Genomic DNA, 27,154 nt, shown 5'->3' with positions numbered 1-27,154 from the left:
AGAAGCCTTTGCTAAGGGAATTTACATAAAATTAGCTTATAAGTGTCTTGCATACAGAAAGCAATATGATTAGGTGTGTATATATACTTCAATAAAGAAGTAAAAATTTGGATCAACTTAAATTCTTAAATAAAAATAAGTTTATAGTTTCACATATTTTAAGAGATACGGTAAGTTACTATGTTAAATTGTATTGTAAATATATATAGTACAATAATTTTATTATATAAGAAAAAAAGGGTTACGTTTTAAAACCAATTCTGTTACTCGTTACTGGCTAGTTGTTGGAAAAACTTGTTGTTATCATTACTAATTTTGGAAAACTACACATTATTGTTATTCTTATTGAAGATGTAATAAGTCATTACAAAAACTACTAAGTTGATATAGTTTTCACCAAGTTTTGAAGATCCTTTATTTGACAGTTTAAAGTCGCTGATCTTATGTACATATATTTCACATATATTCACAAACTAATCATAAAGTTTGAATTATACTTGTTACTAAATATAATTCTGCTGCTGTTACAATTACATTTAAACAGATTAGTGTTCTTACTAAATAGTTACAGACAAAAAATCACTTGCAACCTTAATGACATTACATGATGGTCACTAACCTTGGTTACATGGAATAGACATATTACATACTCTGTTTAAGTAATTTAACAGTATATAAGTATAATTTCTGTTTCACAGGGAGAAGATCAAGATTAGAGTATATGTTTGCTGCTTCTATAGAGAACAAGTCCAGTTTTTAGAAACTACTTGTGCAAGTACACAATGAAAGTTAGCGGTTTCAAAGATGTTGCAACTTGGAATATTATTACATATACTATACAATATGAAAATAAATAAAAATAAGTTTATTAAATAAAAAAAAACGCATTATTAATAAGATGAAAACTGATAAAAGGTGCTTTTTAGAGTTTCAACAAAATAAATCAAGTTCTTGTATACGTATAGATGATATAATGAAATTGTCACAAGATATATCAAATGATCTTGATAAACTGAATTATATTTTCATTTAAATCATCTTAGAACATGTTTTAAATATTATTTTATGAAATGACTAGGCTAAATATCGCGTATTTGTGTTTAGTAAGGAACAAGAGAAAGAGCGATATATATATACACACATGACATATACAAACTGCTCCTGAGATACCAGTCTGCATTTCACCGATGAACTTTATTCGACTGCTTTGGGATTGAATTTTTAAATCAACGGTTTTTTCAACAAATGTGAGAAAAGATTTTTTTAGCTAAAAGCTAAAATAAGTGTTTGAAATTGAGCAACGAAATGTCATGCCCGAATGGCTCTTGTTTCAAAATATTTGTGGAATAGACATCTATTTTTACAGGACTGTTTTTATTCGTTCAGAAATTCAATTTGATGGCTGTATGGCGAGGTTGGAATGTTGCGATAAGAGCCGAAAAATTTATCCTAAGTAAACGACGCCAGATTATATTGGTCCAGATTTGACCAAAATATTTGGGTCATTATACTTGTAGATAAATGATATGTATACATATATATTTTATCAAAGCGTTATAAGAAATAAACTGATAAGAATATACATCGATATTCGTCTTTTGTCAATCACTATTATCTTTTCTTTGATTTCAGGAAACTACGTTGGAGTTGTTGTAAAGTGTAACACGTATGCTTTATTTAATCGCGCGAAAGTCGTAAACAAACGCTGATTAATTACTTTGGAAGGAAATTGGCAACGGCAGTCACGTTTGCGAAAGTGTAACGAACATTTTATACGTAGAGGTGTTTCCTTTTAAAAAAATTTCGTGCACAAAACTGCACTATCATTTTCATTAGCTTGTTTCCGTGCTTTTCGCATGATTCAATAAATTGACTTGAAAACTGAACGTGGTAGCTGACGATACCTTGATTAAGAGAATGCTTGAATCAAGAATATTAATTATTTATATCTATCGTTTTATTGGTGTTATGCAATTTTCAAAAAACCAACGATATCATTACTCCGTCAATGAGAATGAGACGCAATCACTCACCATTTTCAGACTATGAAAGTCGCTTTTGATCGATATTGTCGAGTCTTCGTTTCATCGACATCCGGGGCGTTTCAAACGCGGAGGTAAGTGGAAATTCGTATGCCAATTTCTTCTAATTAGAGCGATTTGCACGACGAGATGCGCTGCACTCCCCGCGGCATGTAAACGAGCCACCGGGAATTTGCAATTAGGACACGTCCAACTGTTTTACGGCGCGCGTCCGAAGATAATATCAATTTAATTAAAGCCCAGTGACGATAATTAAATCGGCGGAATATACCATGATATGCAAAATAATGCGCAAATTTCAGAAATGATGGCGCTCCTCATGCAGCGTGATATGCGCATAGAGACGAGGACTAATTACACGAACAAGACCGCCAGCAGGATTCACACAATATGCTAAATATTCAGTCAATACGATGATTACGTTTATCGCTGTTGCGGTAAGCACAATACGTTCGCCGCAAATTGATATTGCAACGGCAATTAAAACGTAATTCGTTCGATCCACTTAAATGTCCCCAATCGAGATAGCCGTCAATTTTGGTCATGCGATTTTCTCTCTCTCCCCGATCGCCCAGATTGTTTTTTTTTCTACTTTTCCGGACGTATAAACGTTCTCCGCAAAGCTTACACGAGGCACAAATAACGCTGTCAACGAAGTGCGCTTGTGTATGTATCAAATTGATCGTGGAACCGCCTTTTAATCGACCCGAGCGAAGAGCTCTGTCAATTGTCGAAGAGATATGAAAGTGCAATAAAAAAGTTCCTATCCATCGAAGTGGAAACTCCGGCGCTCTTCTGCTGGAGTTCACACGCGAAATGAAGAGTTCGCTTGAAATTCATGCCTGTTTTTATTGCGTCGGGAAAAAAGAGCGCATGCGGATCGGAAAAGAAAGAAGGAAAGAAGAAAAGAAAGCGTTATTATTAGAGAGTTTTCAGAAGTTTGTTTGTCAGGTCTACTTATTAATCCTTTATTATTAAAATAGTTGAGAACGACGTCGAGGTCGGCGTCGACCAGACTGTGTTTTAGTGAATCGAAGTACATTTATTGCAATTCGCAATTACAATTACAATCGACGAGAGATAATCGTATCAAAACTACCCGCTAACACTTATCTCTAAGAAGCGTCGCAAAGGCTGATCCTCGTGAAGATTCGCAAAGCTGTCTTCGCCGCCGCCGCTTTTGTCGTCGCTTCTTTTCGATAAACGTGACTTTTGAAAACTGGAAGACGGTCTCCGTAGAACTCTATGCAACGCTAAAGCGCCGTGGATCGTTGTACGCGTTCAATCTCGCGAACAACCTGGAAATACATCCGAGAATATTTAAGCGCATAAGAACTGCGTAACGAATTTAGCGGTCTGTATAGAGTTCCACGGTAATAGTCTTGCGTTGCGCGAACAATTCACGCTATTCAGAAAGCGGTTCGATAAGCTACGCGTTTTGGAGGACACGCGCGGGCAGTTTCAAAGATATCTTTAAACAAATCTACTTCATTACTTGGGCGAGTGCAATCTAATCTGCGACGGCATCTGCTTTTCGCACTACAATGGAGCCGTTCGCATAAGTGCCAATTAAAATTAATGGGTGATTAATGGTTTAACTCATCCTTCGTGTCTGCCATTTAACGCGCAGGAAAAGACAGAGGAACGCGGGACTCTTCGCGGTGTAAGTTTCAACAAGCCCGTCGACGTTAAAGATTGCACTTCGAGTTTGATATTATATTATTCGCACAATATATAATATGATTGTCATCGCATAATATAACATGATCGTCATTCTTTATCACGTTGGAAGACCTTTATAACATTTCTAAAAGTATAATACCTCAGTCGCGCGCGCGGAAAATTACCATAAGTCGTTATATGGAGTCGATTTTCTTAGAATCTCGTGCAGGATTAAATCTTAACTTCACCTGATTCGACAGCACAAGGCTAGTTGTCCGGTCTTTGCGGATTCTTGATAAACTTTACGAACTTATGCACAGATTAAAGCCATTTTTCTGCCATTTTTTCTGCCTCTTTCGCGAGCCGAGAACGATCTTGAGAACGCTACGGCACTTTTGCGATGTGATTCTCAGGGGGTCAAATTTGAGGCAACAGCCTGCACCGTGTTTGACAGAGTTGCGCGCGCTGCTGAAGCGACATAGCGTTTTCCGCGATTTAATGGGCGAGCACAGAGCGGGAGTTCAGTCGGCGACGCGCGCTCCTTGCCTTCGTGTGCTTGCCGTGGCATATCCGCTCCAGCATCCCTCGCGTATGGACCTGTGAGCGCTCGATATCGCAGGTGAGTGCACAATCATCAGGGTCGGATTTACTATAAGCTAAACAAGCTGCGAGTCGTGTCATTACGAGTCAAGCGGCGTTCCGGCTTCCCGAGAACGTGTCGTTTTTTTCTTAAGATATCCTTGCGCGTTCTTCCAAGATTTGTGCCAGTTCCAAATTCGAGAGCGTTCACATGACAAATTTAAACGCCCTAGTTTCGCCCTAGTTTCACCCTCCTTACAAAAAAAAGAAGAAAAGAATTGCGGATATCGTGATTGCTTCTTTATTATCTTGATCGTAAGAGAGAAGGTCAAAGATCGTCCTACAATTAATCAGATGCGTTAAAAGAATTATACTTATGGATAATTTGTTCTTAATTAAAATATTGTCAAAACAATAGACGGAGGGTGAGTTCTTGTAAATTACAGTTCTGGATGGCGATATAGTTTCGGTGTGTAATTTCGTCGTTGGCGATCACGCGAAATCTCGGGAATTCGGTCGCGGATGTTGCCACAGCTCGCTGCTGGTTTCGCGTCTCGCGAATTTCGCACCGCGGAGAGAAAAGTCGACGGTGCTGTTAACGTTGCCGTTAATCTGGATTTATGGTGTCGACGTGAATAATGTCGCGTCGAGATGCTGGGCGGTTATTTTTACACCGGACAAGAGACAAGCATGCGCGAAAAATTTGTTATTGTCGGCCGTTGCGTGTCGCAACCTTCAACGCTGAGAGATGCGGAACGGCGAGACTTGTGCAATGAAGCGGGTGAATCTTGCGAGGCGCGCGAGTTCGCAGGTGACACCGAGAGAGAATCCAATGAATTGTATCAGAGACCCGGTAATTGCCCGGCCGTGGTGCGCGATACTTCACCACGCCGGATTTAATTGGGAAGATAAGTCTGCGACGAGTTATCGATGCTGCGCGACGGAATAAATTTCCAGTTCGTTGTCGAGTGGCACTCAGACAATAAGAAAGGACCGGCTGAAATTGGAATTACATAATGTGGCTTATTAATTCGATCCGATTTCCAATAATCCTCGGTAAACCTCGCGAAAGTTTATTCGCGCGGATTCGCACGGATTCGTTCTGATGGATTGGCACCATTGAGCGTATCTGCAAGCTTAATCTAAGCGGAATAAATATCGGGGAAATCTCGCGCGAGATAATTCCTCCGTAAATTGTACGGGCAATACCGTTGTGATATTAACTCGGCGAGGCAAATGAAACGAGGCAACGCGTGGCAACAAATAAAATGAGTGACGCGCGTCCGTTTTGTCAAGCGCAGCTCGCGAGCCGTCCGGCGAGAACTTAACGAAATTTTCCGGAGATGGGATCTCTCGCCGTCGTCGTTAATTCAACAGCGGGGAGAAAAAAAAGAAAAAAATATCCGCGGATGGTCGACGTGACCATTTTTCAAACTTTATGATTGGAAAAACGTTCGGCCGCCGCAACGGGCGACAAAGTTTTTCCATTAGCTAGGGAGAAAAGCGGGACGGCGATTTCAGTGGGATCTCTCGCCCAGGAAGATTCTGCCGGAATTGCATTCTCGCCATTAAGATCATACGTGCGTCTTAAAGCGCTTTGAAAGCCTCCCTTAACCCTTTTATCTCCGCATAACCCTTAAACTTTCCTCGGCCGGTTCATCTCGTCGAAAGTAGTAAGATAAGTCGGATGTAAACGAATTTATTTCCTCGTTGACTTCCGGATTATTCCGGCGTTCTCGTGAGGCAGGAGGAAAGCGGGCGAGGGAGAGAGAGAGAAAGAGAGAAAGAGAGACAGAGGGAGAGAGAGAGAGAGAAATTTTACGACGAGCGTTTCTCGGGCGGGCACAATCCCGCCGTGAACTTTTAATCTCTTCCTTCTCGGAGATTGTCTAACAATGAAATCGCAAGGCTCGTCCGCACCTGCGGCACATCCGTACGAACACATGTGATACCGCGGTATAATAATGCGAACAGAAATTCTCGGTGGGACAAAGCGAGGAGGATTTCTTGACGAATAATTCTCTGCGACATCTCGTCGCGTTAGCTTACTATACAATGTGACATGTTAAAATATGTATGCACGTGTAATCTACACACACACACATATATATATATATATATATATATATATATATATATATATATATATAAGATAGAATGTCTCTGTCTGTATGCCCCACATAAACTCCTAAACCCTTTGACCGATCTGGACGAAATTTTGCATAGTTATTCCCCTAGGGTTCTACGGAAAGTATAGGCTGCCTATGAAACCTGGACACCCCATCCCCTTTCATCCCCTGAATTTCATCCTCTCGGCACTTTGTGATAACCCGGGCGACGTCCCGGGTACTTTAAGCTAGTATAAAATATATCTCTCTGGTATCACGAAGATAATTTCGCAGTTGTGCGAATCGCAATTTTTACTCTAATGCATATACCTCCTTCCTAAAAATTGCATGATCGCGTTGGTGCGCGTGTGTGTATGTACGTGTAGGCGGTTGTTAATCTTCACGAATATAAGTATCTCTAACGAGTATATCCGACACTGTCGTACTCACGTGGTAACTCAGCGTGCTTACGACATCAGGACGACACGCACGTCCCTCCGTACGTTCTTACAGCCGTAAGTACTGGTCGAAGGCACTCGGGTGAATTAGTCCTACCTATGGCAATCGGTTCGCTTATATATTATTCAACTTCTCCTTCTCTTCCTCCTCGGCCACCTGCACCGTCATCGCGACGTTGTTGCTGCTCGCGACCCTTGCTTTACCACCGAGGCATGTGGTGAAGCAGGTGTCGCCCTTACCGAAGTTCTCCCCGTCCTCGATACTCTCAGGCATCGGTTGGTTCAGCGTTTCCGGCAAGTAAAGCGCCAAGAAGCCGGCCACCAGAGCGACCACTCCGAAGAGTACAGCGGGTACTTTCGGATTCAACGAGTCCAGCAAGAAAATCATGGGTGTGAGCGCACCGCTCAGTCGAGCGCACATCGAGCCGATGCCAAGCGCAGTGTTCCTCACCACCGTGGGGAACAGTTCGGCCGTGTAGTTGTAGACCACTGCGAACGAGCCGGCCACGCAGGCTTTGCCGATCATCACTATCGTGACCGTGATGGTGGACGCGATTTCGCTGGCGGCGGGAATGTTGGCCGCGCAGATGCAGCATGCGCCGCCAATCAACAGCAACGTGCTGCCTAGGCATCTCTTGCCGGTGCGGTCCATCGTGAAGATCACCAGGACGTATGCCGGCAGCTCGACGAGCCCGCTGAGGAACAGCATGACGAACGGATTGCCGACGAGGTTGCCCATATTGAGTGACAGTCCGTAGTAAACGATGGAGTTGGCGAACCAATTGAGGCAGACGATCAGGCTCTTCTTGCGGAGATTCGGGGTTCTGAAGAGATCCAACGTGCCGTGCGAAGACTTGTCTGTCTTGGTCTCTTGTTGCGCTCGTGCTCGACCCACCAACTTGGCCGCGTCCATCTTCACGTCGCTTCCGTTCACCTTCAGCGCTCGCTGCACGATGATGATCGCTTCAGACGCGCGATCATGCGCCCACAGCCACCTGGGCGACTCGTCCATCAGCCACCAGTGACCGATCAGGAGTAAACTGTGCGCGCCGTACACGATCTGCAGCCACATGCGGTCTTTGATGACGACACCCCACGCGGCTACCAACATGAAACCCGCGGCGAAGGCCAGCTGGAACAACACGCCGCATACGGTTCTCCGGGACGGGCCAACCATCTCCATGGTCAACACGAAGCCGGTGATGTAGGCGCCGGCGGAGCCAAAGATGCCGTAGAGGAAGCGCAGTGTCAAGAATACGTAATAATTGTTCATGAGCGCGACCGATACTCCGAGCACCAGCTGCGCCACCGCGGACACGTAAAACACGATCTTCCTGCCGTATGTGTCGGCTAAGCTGCCCAATGACAAAGAGCCTGCGAATACGCCGATCATGTAGGTAGACTGCGCCAAGGAACCCATCCAACGCTGCGAGCACACAAAGTTCCATTCCATGGCTCGTGACGACTGAAAGTACGTAGTGTCATACGTCCAAGAGTCGCACTCTCGAGTGACGTTGTTCTGGTCCAGGTAGTGGCAGCTGTCGATGGCTCGCGGCAGGTACTCTGAGGTGAGCGACGAGTTGTTATCGAAGGTGCCGAGGGAATTGCTCACCCAAGGGGAAGACGACAGGTTTGCGCCCGGGATGTTGCACTGATGCGGCGGCACCGCCGCCACGGTCAGCAATGACAGCATATGCAAGCCAGCTAGAAGGGCGCCGAGCAGATGGAGGCAGTATTGTCCGAACTGATACTTGCCGAACTCGCCCATATAGGACATCAGTTCCTCGAGATCCCTGTCGACGCTCGCCATATCGCTGATTCGTTGCGATCACTGGTGCTGGGAGAATTACTGGAACACCCTGCGGATGATGTTCGCGACTTGTCGTTGATCGTCTTCCGGTTATGTGTCGCGTACGTTTCCGCTGGAAGAACGTTTGAAACTGTAGATATTTATTAAACGGCTCGCTGGGATTGCGAAACTCAAGCGCGGAGTTAGAAAACGCGTGTTGCTTTATATACACTCGATATCGCGATAAATTGTCGTGTCTCGTGACTTTTGTCGGTCAATAAATTACTTTTCTTTATCATCGCGGCACGCAATCTCCTCAACGTTCCATTCGTTCAGATCTTCATGTTTTTGAAGTTGAATGTTTTGAATTTATCGAATAAGAAGTGTGTTGCTAAATTGTTTTTCACGCGCGCAATGGACTAGACTATTTAAAATCGTCGATTGAGTAATTGATAGAAATTTTGATTGCGACGTTGGATCCGTATGTCTTTCACACATGAATTGCAACAACCACTCCGCCTTCCCAACTGCGTTCGCGTAAATTATATTTGACCTTTTTGCTGCGCGTTTTGCAGACAAATGCTAACGCGCGCTATTTCCACTGTACTCGACTAGAAACGCCCAGTTTGTTAAAAAAAAAAGACTTGAAAATTAGTTCTCCACAATCGTTTCTTTGTCCGACGGAGACGCGGTTTCTCACAAACGGGAACATTATGCTCGTAGATTTTACCAGAGAATTATTGCGAAAGACGAAATGAAAAAACGACCGTTACGACACTGCGCAGACCGCAAAATTCCATATTTCGACGATTTATATCCGCGTTTCTTCGTTGGACGCAACTTGGACCAATTTGAACTCGAACTTCTCTCGACTCAGCGCGAAGTCGACTTGCGAAAAAAAGAAATCGCGGTGTAGATCGACGTGAAGAGAATCGGTACCTCGATTTCGCTTGCATTCGCAGCATCCACTATCCACCAGGATGTCACGGCGTGGGCCGAGAAGCGGAATGTTGGCGTGTCGACGATCGGTGAATCCGCCGACGCATTGGGGTCTCGATGCGAACTTGGGGCCGTGCGACTGATCGCGCGAGCCGTCACCACTCTAATGTCAGCGCCGAGCTGGAGAACGACTGGTTCGCCAACCTGAGTTCGCGAGAGACTGGACGATTCCTTGTAGACAACGGAGCTCTGTGCAGCACGTACTTAGCGAAATTCACTGCCCTTGCACGCACACCGTCACACGCGGGACTTCGCCGCACGACTTCTCATGTGGATTCCCCCGGACCGGTGAATTCCGATCGTCAAGACGTGACGTCCGGGAAAGAGCGTGCCGCTAGATCGCGCCGTCTTATCGGTCAGTGACGACCATAATAGTCGGCCGTATAGTAATCGTCGCTGCCTGTAAAGTGATAAAAATGCAATCGCCACATCGTTTGAGGCTAAACACAACCGACTTCGCGTGACTTTACGTTCAGGCTACTGCACTTGCGGTTACTGTCGCCATTGCAGGCGCCTGCAGAAGCTTTCCTCGTGAAATGTCACGCCGGTATCTCATCTGGGTGAAGGACTCGGAGAGGAATTAGGAAAAAATCTCGTGACGTTGTCGACTACGCTGACACTCATTGAATATTCTAGAGTTATTTTAGAGTTGATACTCTAGAATTATTCGGTCTTAATAATTGTAGTTTCACACATATAGTTTTATTAAAGTATTTGATCGCCTGACTGATTAATTATAATTAATATAAGACATTTCTTCCTCGCATATCGTATATTTTATTGTCATTAGGTCATCGAGCAATCATTTTGCTGTTAAATCTATATTACGATTAGACAAATGATGCTTCATTCTCTGATTAGATTAAGTCAAACACAAACGACAGGTTTAACAGCCGTGAAATATACAAAAAGAAAATCTTTGTATAGTGAAGGAATTAAAGAGGAATTAGAAAGTACAAATTAGAGGAATTAGGAAGAAAATTTCGTGATGTTGTCGACTATACTCATTGATAATTTAGAGTTGTTGATTATGTAAACGATTAGATAAACAATACCTTATTTTGTGATTAGATTAAGACGAACGTAGCGTAGATTTAACGATAGTAAAATAGTTTCTCGATCTAACGACAGTAAAATGTACGATATGTAAGAAGGAAACGTCTCGGCCGATATATTTTCGCTTAAAATATATATTGCACTTTCATTATCTTGTGTTAATTATTTCTCATTATCTCATATTAATTATAATTATTAAGTCAGTCGTGACAGGCTATGATGGTCGAGTAGTTTGTTGAAACTTTGTTCAACTTTGTTGTGTGAAACTGTAATTATTAAGGCCGAATAATTTACAAGCGCGTTACATGAGAAAATGCAAGATAGCATAAACGAGGACTTCGCACGATCGCTTTTATTTGTAACGTTATTATTATCTGACCGGTTGTTTGCGAAAATGTGACACTTCGTGATCGTTACTTCGTCGAGCACGCGCCTCAGTTGCGATCTTTTTAATATTCGCATCTTCGTAATAACAATATATTTAATGATAATCTATTTAATATAATCTATTTAATGATAATTAAATAACAATCTATTTAATGATAGACCAGAATAGAGATTGTGCTTTCGCGAAAATCTGGAGGTGGTAGAGGCGGGAGCGATCGTACGTTGCGAAGTTGTTTCGTCGTCTGGAAAGGGAAACCGTCGAACATCGCTTGCAAAGTCGATTCTTGCTTGCGATTCCTATTGCTTGCGATTCCGTATATATGCACATTGAAATTACGACGAAAACAACACGTTGCAAGAGCGAGCAATCACGACTGAAATTACCGCGAGGACTCGCAGCTCGCTCGGAACGCCGTTTAATCGCAGGAATAATTTCCGTTATGATATCCGATAATAACGACTGGTATATACCTCAAGGAAAATCTACGAAACTAGTTGACCTCGTAGTATTGTTAAGTGGAGCCAACCTGGCAATTGATTAATCGCCTTGGACCAAGACGCACACAACCAAGACAATATATTCACGCACACAACCGCACGTCATGAAGAATCACACGAACGTGCTTGTCTTAGGAATACTTCAACTTGAGCACGCTTGCGGTCTAACGCCTATTTATGTCACGCGTTCCCACGGTAGCGATCGCGTCCCATTGAGAATTAATCATATCGCCTTTGTCATGAATTCATCATTTTCGTTACACCACGTTATCAATTTTTGATAATCGATCCGTCGATATTGCGCGACGTCTGGCTCATCTTCATCTTCAGATGATCGTTTTATTGGCTACGAAATATCTGAAGATAAACTTAAGACAGTCTTAAATACAAAATTCAGCTATGAATATCGCCAAGAACTTCCATACGGATTTTATGACTAAAATTTGATTCTATGAACCAGAAATTCCGTTTTTTTCAATCAAAACGTTTTGTTCATTACAACAAAACCTTTTTTTCTTTTGTATGTATTGATCGAGTATAGAATCTATCTACTTGGTACTCTATTCCGGCGTTTTCGAGATCTTACCTTTATGTAACCGCAGCCTCTAGTGAGACGGTGTTTACGCGCGAATGCCTCGTTCTTTATTAACGCTATCAAGGAAACAGAGTTCTGCTGGGAGCTCTCTGTCACAAAACCTTAATTACACGAGATATCGTGGAATGATTAACGAGAATTGCGCACACACAGTTCCCGATGAAAATTTGTACACGCCCATCCGTCGCGTTCAAATGTTCGCGCGGCTTTGGGCCGATTTCTTCGCGATCGTCGTATCACACCATGTCACAGTGACACTCCTTGCGACTCAGCTCCTCTTCGAAGAGTGCTCGAGCGCGTAACATCGAAGACACGTACATACGTGCATCCCACAAAAAGTCACGTCGAAATTGCCAATAGCCTCGAATGCGGAGGCGGAAGCGGTCAACTAATTATCAACCTCAAATGAGTAATTGTTTCGCCACTGCGTCCACTGTCACTGTGTCGTGCTCGTCGCTGGGCGTGCAGCGTAGCTGGGCGCTGCTCGGCGATCTTGATACTCCTAAATTTCCAGCGGCGACATATTGCTTGTTGGACCCACATCAATTAGGCGCGCGTTGCGCGACTCACGCCCTTGACATTGCTGAACTGCCATCGCAGCGAGACGATAATCGTCAGAGTGGGCGAAACGTTGTCGTGTCGCTCCGAAGAAACGCGCCACTCGTCTGGTCGCGGCGACGGACGAAATGAGATCGGGAGCGCAATCGAATCCAAAGGGTCGTTTTCCGCAAGGTAGATGCGGTAACTGTGGTAACTGCGGTAATCGCGTGTGCTCGCCCGTCGCTCGTCCGCCGAGTGAGAGTACACGTTCTTAACGAAGGACGAAGCAAGGTAGAAACACCAATGCCTAGACACTATTTATTCTATTCCTGAACAGTCTTACGGTCTTGCCCTTTGGATCTGGTGTTTACGTCTGTTTATGTAGAACTATTTAAATATTCAACATAGAATATATGTATACATTCAATACATCTCGTTACGCGAACTCGTTCGCTCGTATCCGATTCCGCGAGGAAAACGAACGACGCGTTTGTGAAATAACGAAGAACGTTAAATCATGCTTGATTTATGTCTCTTATGACTACGATCTCGCGCTATTCACGTGACGGCCCCCGGCTCAGAAGCCCGTCCGTGACTTTCTCGTCAGCTGTTGTTTTTCTTTCCCGTCGGAAGAGGGTTGGTGACAGCTGACTTCATCGAGCGCTTCTCACAATGCTCGGCTCGACATCAGAGCACGGATGTAATGCATATACATCTTCTTTATACGTTGGAATTTCAGGTATTTGTATTTTGAAAACCAGAACAGTGTCTAGGGTTTAGGTGCGGGTCCAAGTATCAGTGCTTTTATCTCACTCGCAAAGACACGGCAGTCGCGAACTGGATCGGCTTCACGGATGATCGGCGACTGTTCGATCTAAGCGTGCTTTCTTTTCTCAAGGCATGTGAAGGTCGTGCTCTTCTATGTGTTAAATATACAGGGTGAATATTATATACCGGAACACCTGAATATCTCGAAAACAAAGCGTTGTATAAAAAAATGTTAAGTACAAAAGTTGTAGGGTTTAAAAAGATCTATTTTATGATATTAGCAGTTTGACCTTGAGTTGCGTCATAAAGATCAGGTCAAGGTCACAATGATGTTTTTAAATGGATACCCCCATTTTTTATTGTATATTCTTGTAGCTTATCTCGAGAGCTTTCCAAAACACTATACTTAAGTATTTTTTCGTTAAGTACTTTTCGAGTTAAGAGGCTTCAAAGTTACGCTCTTTAGCATTAGCGCGCGGCCGATTAAGGCAAGAGGAAAATCATATCCGGCCGATTAAGGTAAGCTAAGGCAGAGAAAAACGTAAACACAAGCGCGGTAAACGAGAGCTGCCCTTGCGTTTACGTTTTTTAGGCCATCAGCCTTACGCTATTTACTATTAATACGAGCGCGCGTTCGTGCTCGTCACTACGGTATCCACGCGCGCTAATGCTAAAGAGCGTAACTTTGAAGCCTCTTAACTCGAAAAGTACTTAACGAAAAAATACTTAAGTATAGTGTTTTGGAAAGCTCTCGAGATAAGCTACAAGAATATACAATAAAAAATGGGGGTATCCATTTAAAAACATCATTGTGACCTTGACCTGATCTTTATGACGCAACTCAAGGTCAAACTGCTAATATCATAAAATAGATCTTTTTAAACCCTACAACTTTTGTACTTAACATTTTTTTATACAACGCTTTGTTTTCGAGATATTCAGGTGTTCCGGTATATAATATTCACCCTGTATGTTAAATCCAGGCGGTCGCTGCTTCGAAGAGTTCGCACATATATTATTCCCGCGAATGTATTAGAACCGTTAATATTACCATTAGACCGCAGTTACGGTACGTCGCGTATGTCGAACGCGACGGCGCGACGATCATCCATCCGCGAGATAAGCTACCCGTTGCATACGCAAATCGTCTCTGTTAGTAAAGCAAGACAAGAGAGAAAATCGCGAGATGAAATTCGCGTCACGACGCGACGAAAAATGCGCTCCGTGTTCGAACAGTCTCGCGCGGGCAACTAGATATACCGTCCTGTTACTCTGACAAAATGACGTTTCAAGGTAACTTTCATAATAATAGCACGTAACGAACTGGATCGGTACTTTTCGCGCGCTCGACCGAGTGCAAATTAAAAGATGCTAATTTCCGACACGCCTTGAATCAAGTCACTTATTTGCTCGTTGCGATATAAAAACGGTTTGTCCATGTGCGTTGCCGATGACGTACATGGAAAAGATTTAAAGACAATTATATAATATAAATGTACATAAATATATACAATATAGGGTGCAACATGAAATTATATAACATTATTAATCGTGCTCAGAGAAAAAAGTTGTATTAACGTGAAATTTGCTTTTGACGAACGCACCAACACATTTTGATTGAAGAACATAGAGGCCGGTATGTGGATATATAGTCAGATTTTTTATTTAAAATTATCTCAAGTTCACTAAATGCTATTCTATTAGTTCCATTCGCTGCGAAATATCTGAAGATAAACTCAAGACCGTCTTAAATACAAGATTAATGAATATCACCCGGAATTCCTGTGCGGTTTTTGTGACCCCAATTAGTTTCTAAGAATCAGGAATTCTATCTTCTTCAACAAAAATACGTGTAGTTTTGTTCATTATAACCAAACATTTTTTCCTCTACATATATTGATCAATTATATAGAATTTATTTATTTGAAGCCCTATTCTGGTTGCGTATCGAATGCTGAATATACCTTTCTGGTTCTCAAACCGAGGCAACGTTACACGTGACGTTCGTGCTAGAAAAACGGGACTTGAAATTAAAAGGACACACTTAATATTCGCCGTGCATCCACAATAAAGTCTCTGATCGAATACATTATCAACGTGATTTCTTCGTGTTCTCCGAAGTTGAATTCGTTATTTTCCGTTTGCGAATGCAACGTCGAATGAAGAATAATATTTTGACAGAAGCGAATTTGTTTCTGCTATAAACACACGTAGGCAATCGTTGCTGTTATCAGAGAAGACAGTTATCGCCATATGCGCGTATTCTCGAATGGCAGAGCCACGGCGCACAAAGGGACTGGTTGGAGGATATTTAAATTGGAAATGGCAAATATTCCCGAGATATTCAGCGCGTAATGTAAGAAAGGCGGGTTCGTGATTATTATTGAGTGCGAGTAAACGGGAACAAATTAAAATGTTCGCTTTAACCGCGCTGTAATTCAGTAGAAACGTGCCGGGTCGCGTTTGAACTCTCCCCTCGATTGTTACCCCGCGTGAGTTATTCATTGCGTTACTCGTTAGTCGCGTTTAATATTGATTGTCGCGTTAATATTAATCATACATTAACAGATTCGATTATGTGTACAGCCGCGAATTATTCCGGGAAACAAGTTCGAACGAAGCCAAGAGTGACGCGAGCACGGAAGATACTTAACGTGTCGGGAAATGTTTAATCAGTTTCGGAGGTTTGATAAGTGAAACGCGCGTGATATGTGTTAAAATTCTTACTGCGATATCGCATAAGATTCCGGCGCGTCATTTCAAACCAAAGTCGGCTGCAAAAGATAATTACAAAATTTAATAACTTGATATTCCAATATACAAACAATGTCGTGCGAGCGACTCAATTTTGACAGCTGTTGCGCTCGAGCGCGCAAGAGAGAAATAGATAGATAGAGAGAAGGAGAGAGAGAGATAGACAGCGTTCGAGAGCATTGAGCGGTGTGCATGAGCGATTACACTGTTGTTTTCTCACTATATCAACGTCGCATAAATCATCAAGATATATGCTGTGACTGGAGCTTCATTTTGATAGGATTTTATTAGGCGGCGCCGCGCGCAGTCGCGCTCAAGGTAACCTGTCATTTTTCCCCCTTTCTGGCGCCAGCTAAAATGTACCTGAGGCGTAATTTTATTAGGAAAATATGGATTTATTTCAAGACGTGCTCGCGATCCTCCACGGAATATGCGCCACTGCAATTCGATATTCCGCCGTATATATATATCAACCCACCTTAAGGTCTGGTATCTCCAGACTCGATTCATTTTGCACGCGCGCGCGATCATCCGCCTTGTCTCCTCCCGAATATTTTTAGCTCTGACAATGTATCGTTTATTATTTCAAATCTCGCAGTTGCTTTTTATTATTCTTGACCGAAAGCACTTACGCGAAACGGTAGAAAGCAAGAGAATATAGTGCAGTTGTTGCATGATTAATTTATTATGTTATTATGTTATGTTGTGTTATGTTATGTTGTATTATTTATAATGCCTAGATCCAGTGCTTCTCCGAGCAAGATTCAATCAATAGATTGTTTAGATCTTTGAAATAGCATCAGTACACGGGGAGAATTTTCCTTTTTATATATACTATTTATTTCAGGAACTGAAACATGCTGTTAAAAGTTTGCTAGGTTTTCAGCAAAATTTACTATTATTTTAAATCTCGCAGTTGCTTTTTATTATTCTTGACCGAAAGCACTTACGTGAAACGGTAGAAAGCAAGAGAATATAGTGCAATTGTTGCATGATTAATTGTTATTTACAACGCCTAGATCCGAGCAAGATTCAATCAATAGATTGTTTAGATCTTTGAAATAGCATCAGTACACGGGGAGAATTTTCCTTTTTATATGTACTATTTATTTCAGGAACTGAAACATGCTGTTAAAAGTTTGCTAGGTTTTCAGCAAAATTTACTATTATTTCAAATCTCGCAGTTGCTTTTTGTTATTCTTGACCGAAAGCACTTACGTGAAACAGTAGAAAGCAAGAGAATATAGTGCAATTGTTGCATGATTAATTGTTATTTACAACGCCTAGATCCAGTGCTTCTCCGAGCAAGATTCAATCAATAGATTGTTTAGATCTTTGAAATAGCATCAGTACACGGGGAGAATTTTCCTTTTTATATGTACTATTTATTTCAGGAACTGAAACATGCTGTTAAAAGTTTGCTAGGTTTTCAGCAAAACATGCTATGTTCCTTAGCGAGATAGAAATCTTGTCGATACTTTATTCCTGCATCACTAGGAATGTGATAAAATTGAAAGAAACTTATATGAAAAGGAAACTATAATATTTTTCCCGTGTACATTCTTTATTCAGTCTTCGTAGAGTTAAAGTATATATTTTGCGCCTGTACCAGAATGTAGCGCGCTTGTTACATCAATTGCCGAATTTTATGACGAGCGAAAGTTGTGCACAGTGACGAAGGCGCCGTATGTCGCAACGAAATTTCGGCATTCTCGGGTCACGAAAACGAAAGCGCGATATCGACCGAACGATCGTGACTGTCTGACATAGCACTGAATCGTCCATCTCATACTTCAAGTCTAAGAAAAAATCGACATTTCATTTTCCTCCAGTCATTAATCGGTGAATTCCCGCGTGCAGGTGTTTTCCCAGTCGCGGTTCGCCGAACGAGAACGCAACGATCGCGGAATTTTAAATGTTAATGAAATTTTAAATGTACTTTTAAATGGCGTATAAATCACGCAGCGGTGCTGCGCCGGGTCGCGATTTTAAGATGGCAATTTCTCTCTTCCTTTGGACTATAAATTCTAACGCGAGTCATCAGTCCGCTCGCATGCTCCATTAAGAGAGATACGCGCTCGGGCGAATACGGGGAAAAATACGGCGAAAAATCGTTCTCACGGCAACAGATCCGTCGCATATGCCCAAGAGACGGCGTCTCTCTCGTTCGGCCGCAGGATAATGATGATACAAATAATGACAATGTATTTTCGCTCGGCAGCGTCGCGCAGAAATATTCGCAGACGGAGGCGGTAGGCGAGCGCGAAAGAGAGGCGCTTGAACTTACTTGCTGCTCAGCAGAAGGTAATGCGGAAGAAGACGGGGACACGAACGGAGCGAAATTTCAGCGCTGCTTGACGGAATGCGGGTCAGACGTAAACGCGGGATCGGCTTGCCAGCGAATAGAATCTGGAACGCCGTGGCACTCTCTGGCGCGCGTGTGGCGCGAACTCGTCGGCGATAATGGAAAAGCTATGTTGACTACGGACGATACGGACCGTCTCGTTGTACATATGCGTTGTAAAAAAAAAAAAAAGGAAGAATTTGGACGCGCGGGGATCGCGAATATTCCGGAAACAGGCTGGAAATTCATCTGCGCGGTCTCCTGAAAACAGACGATTTCACTATCGTAAGCGCGACTGTTCTACCTGGACAAGTGTTATGAGACTATATTTGCAAAGGTTCCCGCTCTCAGAACAATTCTGACTTCCTTAGAAAACATAATAGAGAAATCGAGACAATAATCGAACGATTCCGATCGGACAGCTTCCTGAATAGTCTCGCAACATCCGCCCAGGAAGTAATCGCGGTTCCGATAATGGAATCATTTATTTGAAAAAGAAATTCAGACTATAGGAGAAGGACTGACAAATAGTTGCACGCAGAATGGGCAACTTCTAAATGTAAATGTGGAGTACCATGAAAAAAGTCGACCGGGAGAGTCGGAGAATAAATTCGTATCAAGGATTCGGGAAGCTTTCCACTCAGAATAATCCTCTGTGTCTTCTACAGAAAACATAATAGAAATCTAAGGAATAATCGAACGATTTCGATCGGAAAGCTTTTTCCGAACAGTTTAATAACGCGACTTTCGTCACCAACTAGGTTAACTCTTTTGGCATTCAGTCTACATTTAGAAGTTCCTTTCTGCATGTGATTTTGTAAGTTCTTTCTCTGTAGAGCTTTTATTCTTTTTTTATTTATTTGCACACTCCTATTCCGCGGATTTATTTCATATTTTATGTACACTAAAAATTTCTTTCCCTCTCTCTTTCTCGCAATTAATGAATATTATTATTATTATTATAATCGCTCTGATATGAAGTAAACGCGCGAAATTCTTGGAGCCGAAGAATTCGCGTTATGACTTGGCGCGACAAAATCATTATTATTTCTCAGCTGTTGTCGTGCTCGCGTTGTTATCACTATCGAGTTATATAAGCGACATGGTGTCAGCTTTAGCGAATTGAGCATTTTTATAAGCAGCCACGATTAAGTCCACGATTACGAGTAACGGATTCTATGTGTTGTGTATTTGTGTGTTTTAATGACCGACGTAATCACCGGGTATTGATAACGGGTTAAAACGCTCGCGTTCTCCGCGCTCGCATATTCTATGGCAATGATAGGCGTCAAGCGCCTTCGATGACATCGGTGATACATCGATGGAGCGAACTCGACTGTACGATCGTACACGCAAAAAAAATCTCAGTCGGTGCAACCAAATAAGAATCAACTGAAAATTAAGTGATCAGAAGTGATATCTCTGTTATAAAAACTAATATTTTGGTTGTCGCAACCGAAAATATTCGCCTAAATATTCAACGATATTAGAATTCGGTTGAGACAACTGAGAACAATTGACTATACAGAAGCTATACTATATCATAAAGGAATTTTTCTGTTCATATAGTCGAGTTTTTGTCTGATCCCTGAACAACTGACAATTTGGTTGCACCCATAGACATATATAATAGACTGCGCGTTCATATGGGCTGTCCGAGGGATCGAAGGACAGAGATAGTCCAAAAGATAGCTCTCTCTCTCTCGCACATCACACAGAGTGGGGGGGAAGTTGGAGGGGAGTTGTCGTGGAGAAGTGTAACTGGCGGTAAGAGGAAAAAGTGAAAACGTCAATAGCACCAGCTTGAAATTTGCAAATGCAGCACACGTGAACCATTTCTTCTGTTCTCTCCCATGCACTCCCCTGTTTTTTTTACATCCCCATCAACTGGCGTGTTAGAATGAGACACAGCTACTTTTCATATTGCTCTCTCTCTCGGGTGTTGCGGATAGCGCCTCTTACAGGACGGCGCAGTCTATTATATATGTCTATGATTGCACCAAGCAGAATTGTTTTTTTTTTCCGTATAGAAGCGCTCACATGTCTTAGGAGCGTGTGGAGGAAGCTTCCTAGGGTCAAAGTTGAGCGATAAACGATATACTTCGGGTCTACTCGATACGATTGCAAGTATGACGAGATAAGCAAGCCGAGTGGATTCTATTGTCTCTTCCGGACGAAGTCGCGATCTCGCGCAACGTCATCTACGCGAATGCTCCGTTTAACAATGTGTTTATGGAGCTCGTGCAATCGCCTCGTGACAACAACGACTGCCGGGGATTGTAAGTTGTTATTGATAACGTGCAGAAATAATCAATACGCTGGGTCAGGCGGCGCGGGCAAGACGATTCGCGCCCGAGATCGAGTTATCGCGAATCATTCGCTCCAGGCAGCTAGGAGGTAGCTCTCGTTATCCGATTATACGATTTATTTTACGAGTATACGCGCGACGGGAGGGAGGGGGCGGAAGTAGAACCGGGGGTGGGCGGCGGGTCCAAGTGGATAATAGCGCGAGTAGATATAGGGTGAATGCACCGGGTATGCATCAGCAAATGGACAAGAACGCGCGTTGCGTTAGCGAAATAAATACCTGACTGTCAGCCAATATATGTGGAAATACGATACGATTGTAAAACGGGGTAACCATGGTAACACTTTCACATTTTTTCACTGATAATTTTCTATTATAATGTTGATTCTTATATTTGACGAAAATTACATTGTCAAGCTCCAAATTTAAGTGAGATTTAATTTACATCGGTGGAAGAGGGGTGAAGAAGAACCTTTTTATTGTACCGATCTCACTCCGTAAAGTAAAATAGCTATAGAACAACTTCATTTTCTTAGGGTTTTGCATCTCCATCGGCTTCTGTGCTAACAATTTTATTTATTTTACACCGAAAAAAGAGGCAAATCAACTTTCTATGACTTCTAGTGACAAAACTAGATTGCATTATGAAATTTGTGATATCGTCTAACGGAACCTACTTTTCAGTTGCTTTTCTCTTATCGATAAAATACATTTGATAACTTCTTCAACAGCCTCCTCCAGGCTGTCTTTCTAGAAGATAATTTTGATAAGGATGATTCCTCAGTTTCTTAATATAACTTTCTTAATATAACTTCTAAGTATTCGAATTCATTAGTTTCTAATCTATAAACATGTAAAAATCTTGTTCCAAAGTCACTCCGTCAAAATCAACTGCTTCGCATTTTATTCAGCAGATAATATTCTACAAGAAACTACTTCCAACACAGTAAACTACTCCCCTCAAAGAATGGTGTTGAAAAATATACTTGTTTATTTAGCATAATAAAGCCACTGACCGAAGATATGGAAAGTTTACCAAGATACGCTATAATCACTAATAAATAATTTCTAATCAAACAAAAATGCATCGGAGCAAGGAACGCGCATTGAGAAAGCATTGATAACAATGGAAGCGAATTATGGGAAGAACTAAAGCTAGTAAACCACAATTTTTTAGCAGCAGTAAATGTGGGCTTGCTATAATAAAATTTTAAATTTGGAAAATGTTGCTGTAACACACATACAGTCACTGTATACACACAGTATGTATATATATACAGGGTGTCTCACATTCTCCTCCGAGCATTTTGTGCGGACGTAGAATAGGTTGAGATGAATATAAAAGTCCTATACCGTTTTGCAATATTTGCAATAATTATCGAGATATTAATTGTAGAAAATTTGTGAATGATCATGCAGGATATGGTAAATGAGTTATAAATAGCTGTGACTGCCGTCGTGTACTTATACTTTAGGTCAAATTGAACAAAAAAGTCCTCTTTTGCAAATAATCACTTAGATTTTTAATTATTAATTAAAGAAGATGAGTGCATTATCACGCAAAATCGTGCAATAATCTTCTTTAATTAATAATTAAAAATTTATGTGATCATTTGGAAAATGGTAGAGGACTTTTTTGTTCAATTTGACCTAAAGTATAAATATACAACGGTAATCGTCACTACTATAATAGCGACCATTTACCATAGATTCTGCATAGATCATTTACAAGTTTTCTATAATTAATATCTCAATAATTATTGCGAATATCGCAAAACGGTGTAGGACTTTTATGTTCACCTCAACCTGTTTTACGTCCCCACAAAATACCTGGAGGAGAGTGTGAGGCACCCTATATATATATATATATATATATTTCTGACTTTTGATTTCTGATCTTTGACCTTTGACCGTAAAGATTTTCCCAGTTTGGATTTTCCGATTTTCGCGTAGTCAATTCATTCTTCTCAAGACCGGTCGTGGTAAAATCGCCTCGTGTCGCGACACTCTCGGTATGTAAACAACGTAAGAACGTGGAGTGTGTTTTTATGAAGACGATAATGTATTGCAAATACACGTGCAAAGTACACGCGCTGACACTTTTGTATAGAGACGTAATTCGTTGTTAACCGACATTAATTATAGCCGATCGTCCGTGCGACAACTCGAAGAAGAAAACGTCAGGTTGTTTGACGAGCTGATGAGATATCGACATCTGGAAATAATTCGGCTATTAACAGCCTTATCCGCGACATTGATTTTACTTAACGTTATATTTGATCGAAACGTCGTTGCTCGGCGAAGGGACAAGCGGTCTCGCCGAACAAATCGATCGTAGAGAGCCAACGACGTAATCGTCTGTGGTAGTTGTTCGATTAAAAATACGAGTGTCACTGGACACGCGCAGCGAACCGGCTGGTGGATGATGAAAATGTCTCGTCGCGTCTCCCCGAATCGTTCATTCCACGCGCGTTCGTCTGTATATAGCGCAGTAGTTACTCCGTAAATTGTCCAACATTGTGACAAATAACTGACCTTCCTCGTGTCAGTTTTACAACTTCTGTGGATTATTGAGACGTCGTGCGCATTACGATAATCGAGAGGCGTAAAGCTGGAACCGCTTCCTGTCTTGTCGTCCTCAGGGTCGACCTTAAGCACTGAAATCGCAATTAGCGATTTCCAACGTCAGGACAAACGAGCGTAGTCCATCGTGAATGTCATGTGCCTCTGACGTTTTAACTCCATCGTTCTAACCGGTTACACGTGACAAACGTGCGAATACCTCACAGATGAATGTGCGCGCACTAAAGAAATACAGGATGTATTCGGTAATAGTCACATTTGGCGAGCAGGATGACACTCACCTTCGGAGACGACAGCGATCCGCAATCGCGAATCCTCAACGTTCGTTATTCTTGACGTAAATCTTTTTGTAAAGTCTCATGAAAGAGCATATTCTAAGATACCAATAAATGCTACACGGAGAGAGAATTTTATAATAAAAATTACTGTAGAACTTTGTAGCCGAGAAATAGATTAACATTCTGCAGTAATGGATTATCTTTTCATTTTACATGCGATGCTTATATTTCAAAAACTGAAAAGGGCAATTAACAAATTTGCTACGTATCTCGTGAAATTCACAATGCTTCGAGGTAGATTTTGCTGACCTTGTCTATTCCTGCACTACTAGAAACATAGTAAATATGAAAAGAATTTTTCAATTCTTCAATAAATTTCAAAGAAGAAGAAAAGAGAATTTATGTAAAAAAGAAACTATAACATTCTCTCCGTGTACTCCCTCAAATATGCCGCTTAAATATTTGATCAAAGCGCGATCTACTATGATTAGATGTAAAGAATGCAAGAGCTTATTACGACCAAGTGGACGTATTCTCGTGATAATTCGCGAAGAGAGAGAAAACCTTGCCCTTCGTCGAGCACAGAGATCGATCTTCCGCGACGAAGAATATCGCCGAGCGTGCCAAATTGCGTCCACCACCATACATCCTGTGTTACACGTCGAGGCCAAGAGGAAACGCTCAAGGAAGCGGGATGACCCGAGCGGGAAAGAAGCCCGAGAAATTTTCGGGTCCGCCGCAGGAGAGTGGGTTGGCGTGGGTTTCGTTTACGTTGCCATAGGTACCGGCTACGTTCGATTACAATGGTGGATACGTCGGTGTCCCGTTCTGTAAGGGTACACCACAATGAAGCGTAACCCAAGCCCCAGCACGACGTAGATGGACCATGTCTTCGTTCTGTTCACGGTGTTGAATTACCCGGGCTGTGTCCCGGCAACGGGATTTTCGATTCGCCCGTATTCAGATCTCGAGAGCTTCCCGGCGAAAGAAATTTGATGTGGCGTTCCTCCTCTTCCACCTGCTCCTCTTGCTTCTCTTCCTCTTCCTCCTTCGCCATCACCACCACCACCACCGCTCTCTTTTCATGGACCTCTCGCCCCTCACGGGAATTTGATCGTCGAAATACGTCAAGCCAATAAGAGTCTCTTGCCGCTAATGGAATAGCGACGTTCGCTCTCCTTCGGCATGTATGCGGCGCCACGATAAGGAGCGCTGCCAAACGACATGAATGAAAAATGACACAGCGCTCCGGCCAGTACAGGCGACTCGTATCTCCCGCGATTTAAAGGATACCATTTTCGTAACAATCGCTCCCTGGACGTGGACGTTATTGCGTCAAGGAGGTGGCCGGGTTCAACGGGGCTATCGATACGCGCTTCTCGGCGTTTTATTTCGGAACGACCGTCGATCGCGAGAGAGGAAAATGCAGAATCAAATTCACCAGCGGCCACCATCGGCGACTCTTTCAACAGAAGCACCTTCATTACGTGAGCTACGTATCGTGAATGAGGAATTCGCGCGAATACTCGTCCCTATTAATTTCTCGCAAGCCCGCGTCTGAGGCGCGGCGTGCTCGAAAGTGGAGTTCTGGGTTAATTCACTTTCGCACTTGTATCGCTCAGTGCGCGCGCCGACACAGACAAGATTCAATAATATCCCGGGTCTCGTGTGTGACAAATCGCGCGCTACCGACCCTCGTAGCCGACGCGGATGATTTCAATCAATTAGGGACGCTCGTTCGCCTAAATCAATTATCCAGCCCCTCCGGATAATTTATAGGATTATTAGACACTTACCAAACTGATATTCCGACCTTAGTTCTCATCGATTTTCAGTCGGCGGAATTAAAGGGCTCGTTTCTGCCTGTTCTCTGCGACATGTAATTCGCGCTGGTCGCCGCTTAGGTAGGACTCGTAAACTTCAATCGCACGATAACGAGCACGTAAACTGATTTCTTCCCAGTGATTCGTCTCACTATGACGCGATAATCATTGCCGTCGCACTACGCGTTTATATAGACGCATTCGTCGCCCGACCGTTTCTCAATGTTTTTACAGGTGCTCATGTGGTCCAAAATTCTCGCGAGAGAATGACAGAGAACGTTCAGAGCTATTGTGCGGCTTCTGCGCGATCGCCGGTACAAACAGCGCGTAGATTGAAGAAGGTGAACGTCCTAATTAGTGACAGTTGTATCTGTCTTTTTAATAAGTCCGTTTATATTGGTCTATAATTAGACTAAAATGTGCGCATTCAACACAAATCGGGATATAAGACGTCTAAAAGACGTTTTAAAGACGTCTTTAAGAATATAAGACCTCGTTAAGACGTTTTTAAGATGTTTTATGTCCTGATTTTAGACGTTGTATGGGTGTGCTCTTACTCTAAATTTGATATATTATCAGTTACAACAAGTTTCGAATGAAATTTAAAGTCATAGTGAATTCTGAAGAGCATCACCACTTTACAAGCATATCGCTGACGACGACAGCTCAACGGTTACTCGCTGACATCTCACAAGTTGACAGTTTATATCTGTAATCATATATATCATATTTGTTAAATTTATGCAGTGTTATTTTTTAACTTTAAGCCAGTGAAATGGTTATACCAACGTTGAGAAAAAATTAAAAAATGTCTTATAAGTAGAGAAAGCGACAAAATGTGTGATTTTGTAGTTAACTCATATATGTCATTGGTATTAGAATACTTTTACTTGTTTCTATTAGTGACAAATTGAATATGAGGTAAATGATATAAACGTTTTTATTTCTAAAAGAAACGTGTGGTTTATAATTATATATAGTTATTTATAGTTCTTATATAGTATCTTATTTACAGTTATATATATTATATATAGTATTATATATATATTATATATAATACTATATATAATAAGATATATAATATATTATATAATATAATATACTATATATAATATATTATATAATATATATTATACTATATATAATAATATTATATATATAGTATATATTATTATATATATTATATATAGTATCTTATTTATAGTTTTATTATAGAGTAAAAAAATAGCATTAATGTTATAACTTGGCTTAAAATATATTAAACAGTGCAAATATGAGTCATTAGCCAATAAATTGCCATATTTAAGCCAGTAGCGGATTAATGATTTCATGAACACATTCATGATTCCGTATCGATTTGTGACATTCATATAATGATTGCTTAGTTTTCATTAATAAATTTATATATTTCTTTATTTTCATGATGAGGTTACTTGGTCAAGATTTACGACATTTATCGTTAAACCCATTTTTTCGTTATCGGCGCGTGACGATTGAACGCCAACGAGGAAATTGTTGCTGATGAAAAATTGCTGAAAAAATATCGCTCGGTTCAACGGAGAGCTCGCGCGTTCCTGGTTTTA

General features: G+C 41.8%; 2 protein-coding genes across 7 annotated transcripts in view; one reads left to right on the top strand and one right to left on the bottom strand.

The window, feature by feature from the left end:
- Positions 1-2,621: 2,621 nt before the first annotated feature.
- LOC116851886 (organic cation transporter protein) lies at positions 2,622-25,729 on the bottom strand. Of its 6 annotated transcripts, XM_032831774.1 has the most exons (5): positions 12,165-13,631; positions 9,578-10,037; positions 7,090-8,771; positions 6,842-6,946; positions 2,622-3,340 (listed from the first exon to the last, which is right to left on the bottom strand). In XM_032831774.1, the coding sequence occupies exons 3-4, from the start codon at positions 8,657-8,659 to the stop codon at positions 6,867-6,869; spliced, it is 1,650 nt and encodes a 549-aa protein (XP_032687665.1). In that variant the 5' UTR covers positions 8,660-8,771; positions 9,578-10,037; positions 12,165-13,631; the 3' UTR covers positions 2,622-3,340; positions 6,842-6,866. The 6 variants fall into 6 exon arrangements, with proteins under 6 accessions (XP_032687665.1, XP_032687659.1, XP_032687664.1 ...); XM_032831768.1 differs by adding an exon at positions 14,533-14,758 and having other exon boundaries at positions 2,622-8,771; positions 12,165-13,632; XM_032831773.1 differs by having other exon boundaries at positions 2,622-6,946; positions 12,165-13,629.
- LOC116851884 (aminopeptidase N) overlaps positions 4,216-27,154 on the top strand; it is a 37,116-nt gene continuing 14,177 nt past the window's right edge. The window contains exon 1 of the mRNA XM_032831761.1: positions 4,216-4,323. The gene's annotated coding sequence lies outside the window, so the exon portion shown is untranslated. The remainder of the gene's footprint in view (positions 4,324-27,154) is intronic.

Source organism: Odontomachus brunneus, unplaced genomic scaffold (assembly GCF_010583005.1).
Source record: "Odontomachus brunneus isolate Ranch 3 - 2012 unplaced genomic scaffold, Obru_v1 Obru_scaffold_195, whole genome shotgun sequence".
NCBI lineage: Eukaryota > Metazoa > Arthropoda > Insecta > Hymenoptera > Formicidae > Odontomachus > Odontomachus brunneus.
This window is presented reverse-complemented; position numbering and strand designations above follow the sequence as displayed.